This window comes from Oncorhynchus kisutch, linkage group LG4 (genome assembly GCF_002021735.2).
Source record: "Oncorhynchus kisutch isolate 150728-3 linkage group LG4, Okis_V2, whole genome shotgun sequence".
In the NCBI taxonomy this organism is placed as follows: Eukaryota; Metazoa; Chordata; class Actinopteri; order Salmoniformes; family Salmonidae; genus Oncorhynchus; species Oncorhynchus kisutch.
The window spans coordinates 45,634,900-45,649,529 of NC_034177.2; the positions used below are offsets into that span (position 1 = coordinate 45,634,900).

Sequence of the window (14,630 nt, forward strand, 5' to 3'; positions counted from 1 at the left end):
TCAGGGGAACACGGGCGATCCTACAGAGAGGTCGAAGACAGGCCATCTCTACTCTGGTTTCCATACGTTCCCGTGATTCTGCTAGGAGATAGTCAGGTGACATGTGTTTTCGTGATGGTAGGCAGTGACCCTCATTTGTAATGGTGCTATTTAAACAGCCATAAAGATCAGCGCTTATGGTCAACTTAATGATTTAGCGTGCTAGTCCAGTTCTTTCAATCTCAGCCTGGGGAACATCAAACACATGGGCTGATTATTCTTGACACACAAACACGTAAAAAATGATCTAAAATAGGATCCTGTAAACACCGCCGTTAGAATGCTAACCAAGTCTAACTGTTCAGTAAAGGAGGAGCAAAGTCAACTATTTTACCCACTATATTATGTGTTACGTTTTGACTCAAATTGTTCCATATCGCACCCCTTGCCTGAAAGTGTTTCCCTTGCCCTGTGTGTCCACCAGTTGTAGAATATCCTGGGCCGCAGGTCAACGCTCACTCCCTGATGGTCATTTGGGGGGACGGCGGGTCAATATTGTGTCCAATGCTTATTGATCCGCTCGGCGAGGGGATGGACGGGCCCGTTTCCCACACCCTGGGGTCACCCTGTGGTGGAGCAAGAAGCACGGTCACACAACTTTCTGTGAGGGGGAAAGGAACCGGTACACAGAGGAGAAAGGTTCGGCTCATAGTGGATTTACTTGTGGTAGTGGCACTTACTGATTTATTCAATAAAGCATTCATTTTGTACATATGTATATAGAATACAACAGTGGCAAATACACCAGATGTCACATTCTAAAGACATTGAGAAAAAAAAATCATCAATTGTTTAATCTCCTTTATCCAGGCTTTATTCAGGCCTTCTTAAAGTGTTTATTGGTAAACCAAATTCAAGTGGGTTATAAGTGAAGCTGACTTGACATCGACCTGTGGTTGTGGGGAGAAACCTATATTTGAGTAACTGGACTGTAAATGTAAGCCAACCTAACCCCCACACATGCAGCTGTGGGGGATGGAGTCTGACCCTGTGAGTATGGGACACCAGTGGCTGGGAATGGCCAGCTAATTCAGAACCCAATCCCATTTGATTTCCAGCAGCTCCTCAGCTGCCCCCCTCTGTGACACGTATCCCTCAGTCCACAGCAGGCGACAGTGAGCCAGCCGGCCACATATGGATCCTCCCTTGATATCATCCAGTCAGCGTCTAATCTTATTATGCAAAATTCTAATCCTCACCTGTGTCTAATGCCCCAAGGGTCACAATATTGCCATATCAAGGTTTTGGGAGGTCATGTTTCGTGATCGCTGATCTATTCTTCTAAGGAGACGTGGGACTTAAGGACTGTCCCCAGAGGCCAAGCAGCAATACACTGAAAGAGAGAGAGAGAGAGAAAGAAGGGGGAACCTGCAGCATGGGTTTGGAAGACGAGATTGACATGAGGTCCCTTGCTAGGATTATAGACTTGATTTGTAGCAGTGGGATTTTTCCAGCAGACAAGTTATTGGACGGGGGAATAAGGGGCCACCAGCGCGCTGAAATTGGATCAAGATTGGCATTCGCAGCGAGTCGGCGCAGCGGCTAAAACAGCAGCTGCCTGTAGATTTGGACTCTTTTCAGGTGAAGCCACCTCCAGTCACTCGGAAAGAGAATGGATGGAAAGTGAGCAGGAGGGGGTAGGTTGCGCGGGAGGGGCAAGAGGACAGGGAGAGAGAGAGAGAGAGAGAGAGAGAGAGAGAGAGGGTGGGTGATCATTTTTGATGTCTGTGAGATTTAGCAGCGACGTAATGGGATTAAGTGTAACACCTTTGCTGGAGGAAAAAACCACCTGGCGCTGTAACTGGATGAGAGCGAGGCCTAATCCGTTCCCATCTGTAGGATGCCATTCATAAAGCTCCCGGTGGTTTCCGCTCTGCTTGCTTTAGTTAATGCCATCAACAGGAGCAATGTGGAGAAAAGTCCAGAACTCAATACCCTGCCAAAAAAAACAAGCTGATGCGGAGTCATCCTCCTACATATACTGGGGGGAGAGGTTACAGTGTGTTATGGGAATGGATTGTAATATAGCCTACATATTGGGATGGAATGTTCTATGTCAGAGGCTACTTTCTATGTCAGTAGATCTCCCAGTGTGACGATTCTCAGGATTCTCAGGATTTCCCTGAAAAGGTGAGGTAAGTCATTTTGTGCGTGCCTACTGGGCTACCTGATTTTAGGGTGGTACTAGTAACAGGGAGGTGTAAGGATAGTTTGCGTATAATGAGCATTTCTGAACAGACTAGTGATCAGCTGGGGATGCCAGGGTGGGGGCTCCTGTGTCACTAACAAGCTGCAGTTATGTTCATGTGCAAGTCCTGACATGTTGCAGGCAAAACCCAAGGGCTATTTGGCTTCTCTAACCAAAATGGCTGTCGCTCACTCTGCCTCAGAGTACATAGGGGAGTTCAACCAAGTAATCCTACCCTCACCAGTACTCCCACAATGGTTGAGTAAATTGCTTTTATTAAAACCTCTGATCTTGTTGTTCAGTCCATGTTATAATGTCATAATAATACAATATTAGTCTCAGCTCACAACGGCTGTGGGAAGAATAATACAATATGAAAAAATGTATCAGAAAGCAACCAACAGTGCAATAAGTCCTTTAGAAATGTTATTTTGGAAATGTCTTATTCAACTAGACACCAGTAACCCTATTCTCATTAGTCTATCCCTTTCACTTTCTCTTTCAAAACACACACAGACACACAAACACGTCTGCAATTGCAGTATTAGTTCCAGCTGAGTAGACAGGCTGATGGGATGGGCAGTAAAACCTCTGGCTCTGAAACAGTCTCTGCAATAAGCAAAGAGTCCGTCTCAAACTACTATACTGTAGCTGTCACAATACTGACTGGCCTTACTGACAAACCACAATACTACCCCGGTAATTAAAAAGGAGTATCTTAACACCCAAAACACCAATGTAGCCTTAGAGATTCTGATATTGTTCCTTTAACCTGAAGAAAACTCAATGATTCCAAAGGTGGGTTTTATACATCTGTGTATTGGCTTTGTCCTGCATTCAGCAGTAGTAGTCGAACAGAGTCGACTTTTCAATGTTCCATCCAGCCTTCTCTGTCTGTCCCCTCCTGGCAGCTAGGATAAAGCATGGGGCCAATGTCACATTGTGGAACGCCTCTGTTTACCGTTTGGTTTAAGAGGGGCTCTGTGTAAAGAGGGATGCCCACTGATCTCTATGGCAAACATGGGGGGGGGGGGCGAGCATGGTGGGTTGAGGTACTGACAGCCCGTCACTCTCACAGTCTCTCTCGCAATCAAACACGTCTCGGTGTTGACACGAGGCTCCAGACAAACTCCAAATAAACAAGCAGAGCGTTTACTAGGGTTGTTTTCTCTGAGGCAGTGTTGTTTGCAAAGGTCTTGGTGCCCCTTGTCTGCATTATGCCATGATGAGGAGGTATTAGATAGCACAACACAAGATGTTCGCTTTCAACTGAACGGAGGGAGTAAACACATTGACAAACAATTTACTTGTCATTCAGATGATCTGCTAGATATGACTACTTCTCCAACACTGGTCTAACAACCACGGTACGTAAAGACATGATAAAAGTTCTTCATTAAGTATTTGTGCTAGAGGATAAGCGGTTTCTGATATCAATCTTGCAATCTTACATACTGCATGTGATTTTCAAACAAAGTAACCCCTGCGGTGTACTATGGAGCCCACCTTTTGTCCAGTCTCTGGGAGAGGCAATTCCATTTGTGGGCCTAGCCCAAACAGGGAAGCACTACTTCTACAGATCTGTGTGTTGGGTTATGAATTAGATGGGGAGGGGGGGTCCTTCCTTTGTTTGTCTGAGATTAAGTCGGAGTTCCAGAGGAAAAATGAGGGAAGAAAATCCATGGAGGTTGATGAGGAGAAAGAGTGGCTTTATCTCCCTCCGCCCTTTGAGTTTGAGCCTCTCTTTCAGGCTCTCTTTTCAAAGATACCTGTGAACTTGGAAGGAGATCTGTGAAACTCTCTCCTCCGCTCAGTTCACACTTGACAGGGGGTTCAGGTTACAGCTGCCATTCACACCGAAAGCCACAGAGCTACAGGACTCCTTCACCTCCAGTATCGTCACAACAACTGTCGGAGAGAGTTGGAGAAGACTCGTCCTTTCTTTTGTCCAGACTTTCGCTTAGAAGCTTAGAAGGAAAAACGTCTTACAATATTATAGTGGCCCACTTTGTTGGCAGAGGGTTTGTTTACTGAAGTACACATTTAATAGAAGTACCTTTAGGTTATGATACTTTCAAGCCAACATTTATTAGACTCGTTGGAATCTATTACATTTCAAAATCACAACAAAACAAAGCTCAAAATGCCATCATATCGACTGTTCACTCCAACTACTATTGAAAGTAACTGAATCAATACTGAACATACTGAACACATTTTCCAAATAATCAAGTGAATCTCCAGACCTGTGCTTACACCAGGTTAAAAGTGCCGTCCACACAAATCGCTCCGGGGATTCTAACGTCCATCACGGTACCATAATGTATTGTTGATCTTGTCTGCGCTATGTAGGGGGGGACAGATAGAACTTCATTAGAGCTTTGACAAGCCCACTCTCTAAAAGTGATGAGATTATTCCTAATTGATGCCACAGTCGATTAGGGTTCGGTTCGATGCTGGCCCACTGGCAGGTCTAGCACTGGTTCAGACCACAGGACGTTGATGAAAAGCGTGGTTCGCCCAGCTCAAGCTGTTTCTGCTAAAAGAGGACAGATTTTAGGGAACAGCCTAATGACTCTGTTTGAAGTATAATGAACCCATGACCCCATCCCGTTGCTGTAACCTCTCCTATCTGCCAACTTGGGGGATGAGGGACAATAAGACAAAAAAGGTTGTCATTCACTAGAGGGGTCTTCTGCGGTGAAGTGTGGAGGCCCTTTGTAACTGCATTGTGAGTTGAGGGAAAAAAACTCATTTATTTACATGCAAAGTTAACAAGAGCTAAGAGGTTACCGAGCCATTTGCTGTTCACAATGGAAGGGGGTGGGGCGCAAACAAACAGCAGATTCCTCTACTCAATAGAACTTCAGGGTCTACTAGAGACAAATGAAAATGGTGCATGTGCGACTCACATAGCCATTATCATAAGACAGTTCATTAAATTGGTTGCTAGTTGAATTTGACACCATGATTTTAGTACGTGGTATTAAAAGAACAGGGGAGCTTGTCTGTTACAGAGCAAAATCAACTTTCCACTCATTGTCCACCAGAAAAGCCCCGCGAGGTTGTCCATATAAATACACGGTTAAAATGTGGACACGTGTTCAGTGGATGTAGACGAAGAGAGAAGTTTGAAACCTCCTTGATGTCAAACAGTTCTTCAGGATTCAAAGAGCAACAACGAGACCAATCAGTCAATTTGTCCTCTTGACTTCTTATGCTGAGGGAACAGGTGTCACAGCGCACAATGGCCTTTTCATCCCCTGCCTCTTTTCCAATGGAGAACTGCCCTCCACAGCAACAGCCATAGTCATACACCTCGTTATCTTAAAAGAGAACACAGACACTGTCAAACGGGTAAGAGCAGAGGGCTACACGGGACGAGACAAGTGGAGTATGACTTGACGGATGCTTCCACTATGACTCCAATGGCAGGAGAGAAGAGAGCACGATGAAATGATCAGCATAAAGGAAGATGACCGTAGCTCGACTCACTCACCGTCATCGTAAGTCATGTCGTCCAGACTGACACGGGCATCGACTGGCCAACTTTGATTCAGTTCACCGGCTGCATTGAGACGCAGAAGAAACATGTAAATGTCACGGAGGACAATACGTATGGAAAAGCCATGAAGTCTTAAATGTCAAATGGAAATACTGTAAGATCATTGGCTAGCCTAGTAGTTTGATGAGCAGCTTGTTTTAGCCAAACTGGCAAGTTACTCGATTATGGGAAGATTAAGTTCTCCTCTTTAACAGCACAGAGCTGGATGGAGAGATGTCAGGCAACCACAAGAGGGCGGTCAGGTGTGATGGGGCCCTTGCCGCCTTTGTCTGCCTCGGTCAAGCACCGCTTGCCTCTCTTCCCAGACTTTTTGATGAAGTGATCCGGTCCTACATGGACTTTCGAGACCGGGCTAGCTACACTAGCGCTGCATAGCGTGCTAGCCACGTTGGCTAACTTGCCAAGGCATGCTAGCTATTGCTAGCTACAGTTGAAGTCGGACGTTTACATACACCTTAGCCAAATACATTTAAACTCAGTTTTCACAATTCCTGACATTTAATCCTAGTAAAAATTCCCTGTCTTAGGCTAGTTAGGATCACCACTTTACTTTAAGAATGTGAAATGTCAGAATAATAGTAGAGAGAATGATTTATTTCAGCTTTTATTTCTTTCATCACATTCCCAGTGGGTCAGATGTTTACATACACTCAATTAGTATTTGGTAGCATTGCCTTTAAATTGTTTAACTTGGGTCAAACATTTTGGGTAGCCTTCCACAAGCTTCCCGCAATAAGTTGGGTGCATTTTGGCCCATTTCTCCTGACAGAGCTGGTGTAACTGAGTCAGGTTTGTAGGCCTACTTGCTCATACACGCTTTTTTAGTCCTGCCCACAATTTTTTTTATGGGAATGAGCTCAGGACTTTGTGACGGCCACTCAAATACCTTGACTTTGTTGTCCTTAAGCCATTTTGCCACAACTTTGGATGTATGCTTTGGGCCATTTGGAAGACCAATTTTTCGACAAAGCTTGAACTTCATGACTGACTTCCTGTTGCTTCAATATATCCACATAATGTGAAGTGCAACAGTTCCTCCAGCAGCAAAGCACCCCCACAACATGATGCTGCCACCCCCGTGCTTCACGGTTGGGATGGTGTTCTTCGGCTTGCAAGCCTACCCCTTTTTCCTCCAAACATAGCGATATGACAGCTGTGTGGTCCCATGTTGTTTATGCTTGCGTACTATTGTTTGTGCAGATGAACGTGGTACCTTCAGGCATTTGGAAATTGCTCCCAAGGATGAACCAGACTTGTGGAGGTCTACAATTCTTTTTCTGAGGTCTTGGCTGATTTCTTTTGATTTTCCCATGATGTCAAGCAAACTGAGTTTGAAGGTAGGCTTTGAAATTTATCCACAGGTACACGTCCAATTGACTCAAATGATGTCAATTATTCTATCAGCACTTCTAAAGCCATGACATAATTTTCTAGAATTCTCCAAGCTGTTTAAAGGCACAGTCAACTTAGTGTATATAAACTTCTGACCCACTGGAATTGTGATACAGTGTATTATAAGTGAAATAATCTGTCTTGCACAAAGTAGATGTCCTAACCGACTTGCCAAAACTATAGTTTGTTAACAAGACATTTGTGGAGAGGGTGAAAACCGAGTTTTAATGACTCCAACCTAAGTGTATGTAAACTTCCGACTTCAACTGTATCTCTGCCTCCTCACGGTGGAATTGCTGCATTAGCTCTCTTGTTTAGTATACGTAGCGTTAAGTCGCTTGGTTATTCTAAATGGTCTGTGCTGCGGTCAAAGAAGCTAGCTAGCCTAGCTTATGCTAAAATGCCTCCTGGCTAAAGTCAGCTAGCATGCTTACCTTCCGGCGAGTGAAACTTAACAGATTTCCCTCTGTGTTATGGCATCCCAATTCCTATAAGGAAACCGGGTTTGCGTGAATCTACAATGAAGAAGCAGCCCCGAGTACATGGCTGGGGTAGCCCCTGGTGCGAGGGGCCTTGGCATGGGTCTGAGTGACCAGTGCGCCCCTCCGCCAAAACATTACTGTGACAACAGTGCCCCCACATTTAGCTAAACGGGGTACTTGTCACGATCGTCGTAAGGAATGAACCAAGGTGCAGCGTAGTAGGCGTACATTTTTCTTTAATAAATGAACACAGAACAAAATGAACAAAACGAACAAACGAAACGTGAAGCTATACAACTAGCGCTGACAGGCAACAAAATATAGACAAGATCCCACAACAGAAAGTGGGAAAAAGGGCTGCCTAAGAAACAACGATAGACAGCTGCCTCTGATTGGGAACCATACTCAGCCAAAAACAAAGAAATAGACAACATAGAATGCCCAACCCAAATCACACCCTGACCTAACCAAATAGAGAAATAAAACATCTCTCTAAGGTCAGGGCGTGACAGTACTACGTAAGCCATTTCCAGAGCTGCAGATGCTGCCTCCTCTGTTTACCCGTGTTCAAATCAAATGTATGTATCACATGCACCGAATACCACAGGGGTAGACCTTACCGTGAAATGCATACTTACAAGCTCTTAACCAACAATGCAGTTTAAGAAATAGAGTTAATAAAATATTTACTAAATGAACTAAAGTAAAAAATCAAATAAAAAGTAACAATAAAGAGGCTATATACAGGGTCAATGTACAGGGGTACAGGTTAGTCAATGTAATTTGTACATGTAGGTAGGGGTAAAGTGACTATGCATAGATAATAAACAGTGAGTAGCAACAGTGTTAAAACAAAAGGCGGGGGGGGGGGCTTGTTGGCAGGAAGCTTGGCCCCAGTCATGTACTGGGCTATACGGTCCACAGTGTTCAAGAGGTATATATTAATCTCCCCAGAGTGAGAGTGATACGTTTGGTCTCGCGCGCCAGTAGCGGTATGTGGATAAAACTCCATATTACAACCTGTGTGGGGATAGTTGTGTTGTTTCCTCTATAACCTGTTAATTCATATGTATGGTGACTGTGAAATATAGGCCTAAAGGCCGAAACAATAAGACACGGTCAGAGAATAAACTCAACCGCACCTTTGTTTTATCACAAAACCGGATCGCAACCTCTTTCCACTGAAGTCCACAAAGCATATTGCATGTACAGTAACAGACAGTTACATGACCTACAGCATGATCAAGCAAGTTAATGTTTCAGACATTTTTGGACCACGAAACAACTATTTATTTAGAAGCACAGAGAGTTCAAATCAAATTAAATCAAATCAAATTAATTTATATAGCCCTTCGTACATCAGCTGATATCTCAAAGTGCTGTACAGAAACCCAGCCTAAAACCCCAAACAGCAAGCAATACAGGTGTAGAAGCACGGTGGCTAGGAAAGAGTTACCACAAGTCTCAAAGAAAACAGCAGTTGCCTCCAATATTCCAGCACCATTTCAACTTCAACACTTCAACATCATTAAATCACCTCTGCTTAGTCTAATACATTGATAACTGGAAGATACCAAAAACAATTTAGTCCAATATAGCTAAATATGATGTGGCTGTCAATGGTTCTGATTTCTGTGTGTGTGTGTGCGCGTTCGTGCAAGTAGAGAAACATGTTGACTCACCCTAATTATAGAGACATGTCAATGCCATCCTCTCTTTCACGTAGACAAAACAGTATATCACTCTGTCATAGAATACACGCTTAAATTTTTTGTTGTCCTAGGCTACCTGGATAAAATACTTGCTCGCTAGCTTTCATTCATGGGCAACGTTAGCTAGTTAACATTAGCTCTCTACATCTAGCTACATATTGAACTTCCATCCTCTCAGTCCAGGGGCACAACAATGTTTGAATTAATGGTTGGATCAGAATCGCCGTTATGATCATTGGCCAGTACGGAGAATGAAGTAAAACCACAAGTCCCAATCCTATCTCCATCCATGGCTAATTTAGCAAAGGCACTATTTTAGCTAGCCACCAAATGACAACAACACAACGAGATGCAACAATTAAAGTTTTTATGTCAAGGACGTATGCTCTCAATGAGATCCAAGCTGGCTTCCTTTAACCCTTTTTTTTGGTGCGCCAGGACCATTCACAGTTGTGATCCGTTTCAGGAAACTAGGTGTATGCGTATAAGTGGCAAGCGTTGGAGCTCTGGTGCCAAGATAAAGGGCTGGTTCCCTTTCAATGCTCTGTGAGGGACATCATTATGTTCATACAGGACCATTTCAAGCATCCTCCATGTTTGTACATCATTCTCACTCATTTTGTACATAATGTTGCTGCTACCATCTCTTATGACAGAAAAGAGCTTCTGGACATTAGAACAGCAATTACTCACCTCAAACTTTTTCTTTAATGAGTCCGACGCGAAGGACATACTGCTTTGTCAAGACAAGGCCCAAATCCCCGTCATCAGCGTGAAGAAAAGAAGTAGGAAAAGGGGAAAGAGGGAGGGGTGCATTGTAAGAATATGCCGACAAGTAGGTAAATCACCACTTCCCTCTGTATTATTGGCCAATATGCAATCATTGGAAAACAAACAGGACCATCTACAATCAAGACTATCCTACCAATGGGACATTAAAAACTAATATCTTACGTTTCACCGAGATTTGTCTGAACGTATAATATAGAGCTGGCTGGCTTCTCCGTGTTTCAGGACGACAGAGCATCTACGTCTGGTAAGACGAGGGGCGGGGGGGGGATCTATTTGTCAATAACTGCTGGTGCGCGATGTCTAATATTAAAGAAGTCTCAAGGTATTGCTCACCTGAGGTAGAATGCCTCATGATAAGATGTAGACCACACTATCTACCAAGAGAGTTCTCATCAAATATTTTCATAGCTGTCTATTTACCACCACAAACCGATGCTGGCACGAAGACAGCACTCAACCAGCTGTATGCCTTAAGCAAAAAAGAAAATGGTCATCCAGAAGCGGCGTGGCCAGGGACTTCAATGCAGGCAAACTTAAATCCGTTTTACCTCATTTCTACCAGCATGTCACATGTGCATCCAGAGGAGAAAAAAACTCTAGAACACTTTTACTCCACACACAGAGAAGCATACAAAGCCCTCCCTCGCCCTCCATTTGGCAAATGACCATATGTACATTTCCCAACCAGAAGCCATGGGTTACAGGCAACATCCGCATCAAGCTAAAGGCTAGAGCTGCCGCTTTCAAGGAGCGGGACACTAAATCGGACACTTATAAGACATTCTGCTATGCCGTCAGACGAACCATCACACAGGCAAAACATCAATACAAGACTAAGATTGAATCTTACTACACCGGCTCTGACGCTCGTCGGATGTGGCAGGGCTCAAAAACTATTACGAACTACAAAGGGAAACCCAGCTGCGAGCTGCCCAGGGACGCAAGCCTCCCAGACAAGCTAAATTCATTTTGTGCTTGCTTCGAGGCAAGCAACATTGAAGCATGCACGAGAGCACCAGCTGTTCTGGATGACTGTGTGATCACGCTCTCCGTAGCCGATGTGAGCAAGACCTTTAAACAGGTCAACATTCACAAAGCTGCGGGGCCAGATGGATTATCAGGACGTGTACTCAAAGCATGCAACTGGCAAGTGTCTTCACTGACATGTTCAACCTTCCCCTGCCTGAGTCTGTAATACCTACGTTTCAAACAGACCACCATAGTCCCTGTGCCCAAGAAAACGAAGGTAACCTGCCTAAATTATTCCTGCACCATAGGACTAACGTTGGTAGCCATGAAGTGCTTTGAAAGGCTGGTCATGGCTCACATCAACACCATCATGCCAGAAACCCTAGACCCACTACAATTCGCCCCAACAGATCCACAGATGACGCAATCTCAATCGCACTCCATACTGCCTTTTCACACCTGGACAAAAGGAACACCTATGTGAAAATGCTATTTATTGACTACAGCTCAAAGTTCAACACCACAGTGCCCACAAAGCTCATCAACAACACATCTGATCCTCAACACTGGGGCCTCTCAGGGGTGCGTGCTTAGTCCCCTCCTGTACTCCCGACTGCATGGCCAACACCATCATTAAGTTTGCTGACGACACAGTGGTAGGCCTGATTACTGACAACGATGAGACAGCCTATAAGGAGGAGGTCAGAGACCAACAACCTCTCTCTCAAGGTGAGCAAGACAAAGGAGCTGATCGTGGACTATAGGAAAAGGAGGGCCGAACAGGCCCCCATTAACATCAATGGGACTGAAGTGGAGCGGGTCGAAAGTTTCTAGTTCCTTGGTGTCCACATCACCAACAAACTATCATGGTCCAAACACGCCAAGACTGTTGTGAAGAGGTCACGACAACACCTTTCTCCCCTCAGGAGACTGAAAAGATTTGGGCATGGGTCCCCAGATCCTCAAAAAGTTCTACAGCTGCACCATCGAGAGCATTCTGACCGATTGCATCACCGCCTGGTATGGCATCTGCTCGGAATCTGACCATAAGGCACCACAGAGGGTAGTGCGTATGGCCCAGTACATCACTGTGGCCAAGCTTCCTGACATCCAGGACATATATACTAGGCGGTGTCACAGGAAGGCCCCAAAAATGGTCAAAGATTCCAGTCACCCAAGTCATAGACTGTTCTCTCTGCTACCGCACGGCAAGCGGTACCGGAGCACCAAGTCTAGGTCCAAAAGGTTCCTTAATAGCTTCTACCCCCAAGCCATCAGACTGCTAAACAACTAATCAAATGGCCACCCAAACGACTTACATTAAAAATTATGGGGGTGGTCAAACAAATTACCTCGACTAACCTGTACCCCCCTCATTGACTAGTTATTGTTATGTACATTTATTGTGTTACTTTGTGTCAGGAGAATTCTATACTCCTGTTCATTTACCAATTCAATTAAGTTACCCTTAGTCTGTTATATCAGGATTTGGAAGATACTGATAGAAGAGGAAACAGACAGTCTACCAAAGTTAAATGTTTATTCACGGGAACGTTCTGACATGTACAGTACAGGACCTTCAATTTATAGCGACACACATACTTCCACACCAACCATCAAATCCGCCCGCCAAAAGAGCCTAGGGGAGTATGTGAGAATAGTGTCTTCCTACCCTCCCCTAAGATAGGGAGAGACCTGGGACTGGGAAGTTCTCAGTGTCCCAGCCAAGGTCTCCCTGGATCTGGCTCAGTCAGATAGTCTGTTCTCAAAACATTGTTCCCAAACGTTGATTCTGACTAAAACCACACACAGTATTATAATAGAATCATCAAATGAGTCTAACACTTACACACATGTATTATAATAATCTAATGATTCAAATTAATTTCATACAATCACATGGTATCAGACCTATGGTTTCAGGACTGTAACATTCTACTCATTCATTAAAACACATTTCCTTATCACTTTGACATTAAAACATTTTTGTTGTTGTTTATTTAGCAAATATTTTATTAACTCTATTTCTTGAACTGCATTGTTTGTTAAGGGCTTGTAAGTAAGCATTTCATGGTAAGGTCTACACCTGGGATAAATAACATTTCATATAACAGCTAGGGTACCTAGCGGTGTATGCACCCACTCCACTAGGGGTCTAGCAGAATTTTGGGGGTTGTTTAGACTGTTGACTATAAGGAGATATTTGCGCTGCAGCAAGTTGGGCATCACCACACATTTTCAGGTTTTATCACTGGGATGTCACTTCTCCGAGTGTAGCCCACAGCATGCTTATGGCTGGGTCAGGGGAAAGTCACTAGGCAGCTCGCCGTGCGCCCAATACCCAGACTGCAGCTTCTGGCGGGGTCAGGTCTGGGTGGACTGCCATGGACCGTTTCATTTAGTATCCGTTGGGGTCCCACTGGGGCGTGATTATATTTCCCCATAGTATGTTGTACCAAAGTTGACAAACTTGAAAGGGAATGCAACATTATGACTATAACTACTGTTCCCTGAAGGAGGGAAACGAGGTACAACATCTGTTTGGCCTCGCACTGCCTGTTCCTTGGCTCTGGAAAGAGCGGTATTAAATTGAAGGAATGAATCGGAGCCTCACACTTGGCTGGACGGCGGGACTTCCAGAGGGACTTCGCCTTGTCAGGCGAGATTGTATATCCTTCAACCGCAGTTGCGAGAGTGCGACTCCCCATAGTTATCATGACACTAGGTGAGACCCAAATGCAGACACAGGAGGCAGATGGTTGGAGTTTAAGATGTTTAATAAATCCAAAGGGAATAGCCAAGAGAATGGTCATGGACAAGCAAAAGGTCTGAGGTCTCACCTAGTGGTGAGATCTAAAGGTCAGATCAGAGTCCAGGGGGTACAGAGTGGCAGGCGGGCTCGAGGTCAGGGCAGGCAGAATGGACAGGCAAGCGGGTAAGGAGTCCAGAACAGGCAAGGGTCAAAACTGGGAGAACTAGAAAAAGGAGAAAAAAGAACTGAGACACAGGTTTAATTCTAGACACATGGTACGTAGGGTGAATACAGAGGGTAGCGGGTAACAAGAGACGGACAGCAATGGAACTCAGGACTCTGGAGATGGGGAAAGTTTGCGAGACTCTACCCGAAGGGGAAGGTCCAGTGTGGACAGCCGTATCCAATGTGGTAGCGGGGAGCTGGGGTCCAGCGATGGTCCACTTGTCGACGATACCTGGAGTTGGTCTTGAGAATAGCCGCCCTGGCTCTTCTCCAGGTACGTCGACAGCGGCGGACAAACATCTGGGCCGAGGATACGCTGACCTCCTGCTCCTGCTCCTGCTCCTGGTCATGGAAGAGTGGAGGCTGATAACCCATGGAGCACTCGAAAGGGGAGAGTCACGTGGCAGAACTGGGAAGAATGTTCCGGGCATTCTCCACCCAGACCAGTTGACGGCTCCAGGTAGTGGATTTAGTTGAGACCATGCACCTTAAGGTGGTCTCCAGGTCTTGGTTT

At 44.9% G+C, this 14,630-nt stretch overlaps 1 protein-coding gene across 1 annotated transcript in view; it reads right to left on the reverse strand.

The window, feature by feature from the left end:
• Positions 1-494: 494 nt before the first annotated feature.
• The window catches only part of LOC116372991 (dnaJ homolog subfamily C member 24-like), a 46,077-nt gene continuing 31,941 nt past the window's right edge, over positions 495-14,630 (reverse strand). The window contains exons 4-7 of the mRNA XM_031821562.1: positions 5,727-5,795; positions 5,440-5,553; positions 4,049-4,135; positions 495-640 (exon numbers count right to left, since the gene is read on the reverse strand). Coding sequence (XP_031677422.1) covers positions 495-640; positions 4,049-4,135; positions 5,440-5,553; positions 5,727-5,795 — 416 coding nt within the window. The remainder of the gene's footprint in view (positions 641-4,048; positions 4,136-5,439; positions 5,554-5,726; positions 5,796-14,630) is intronic.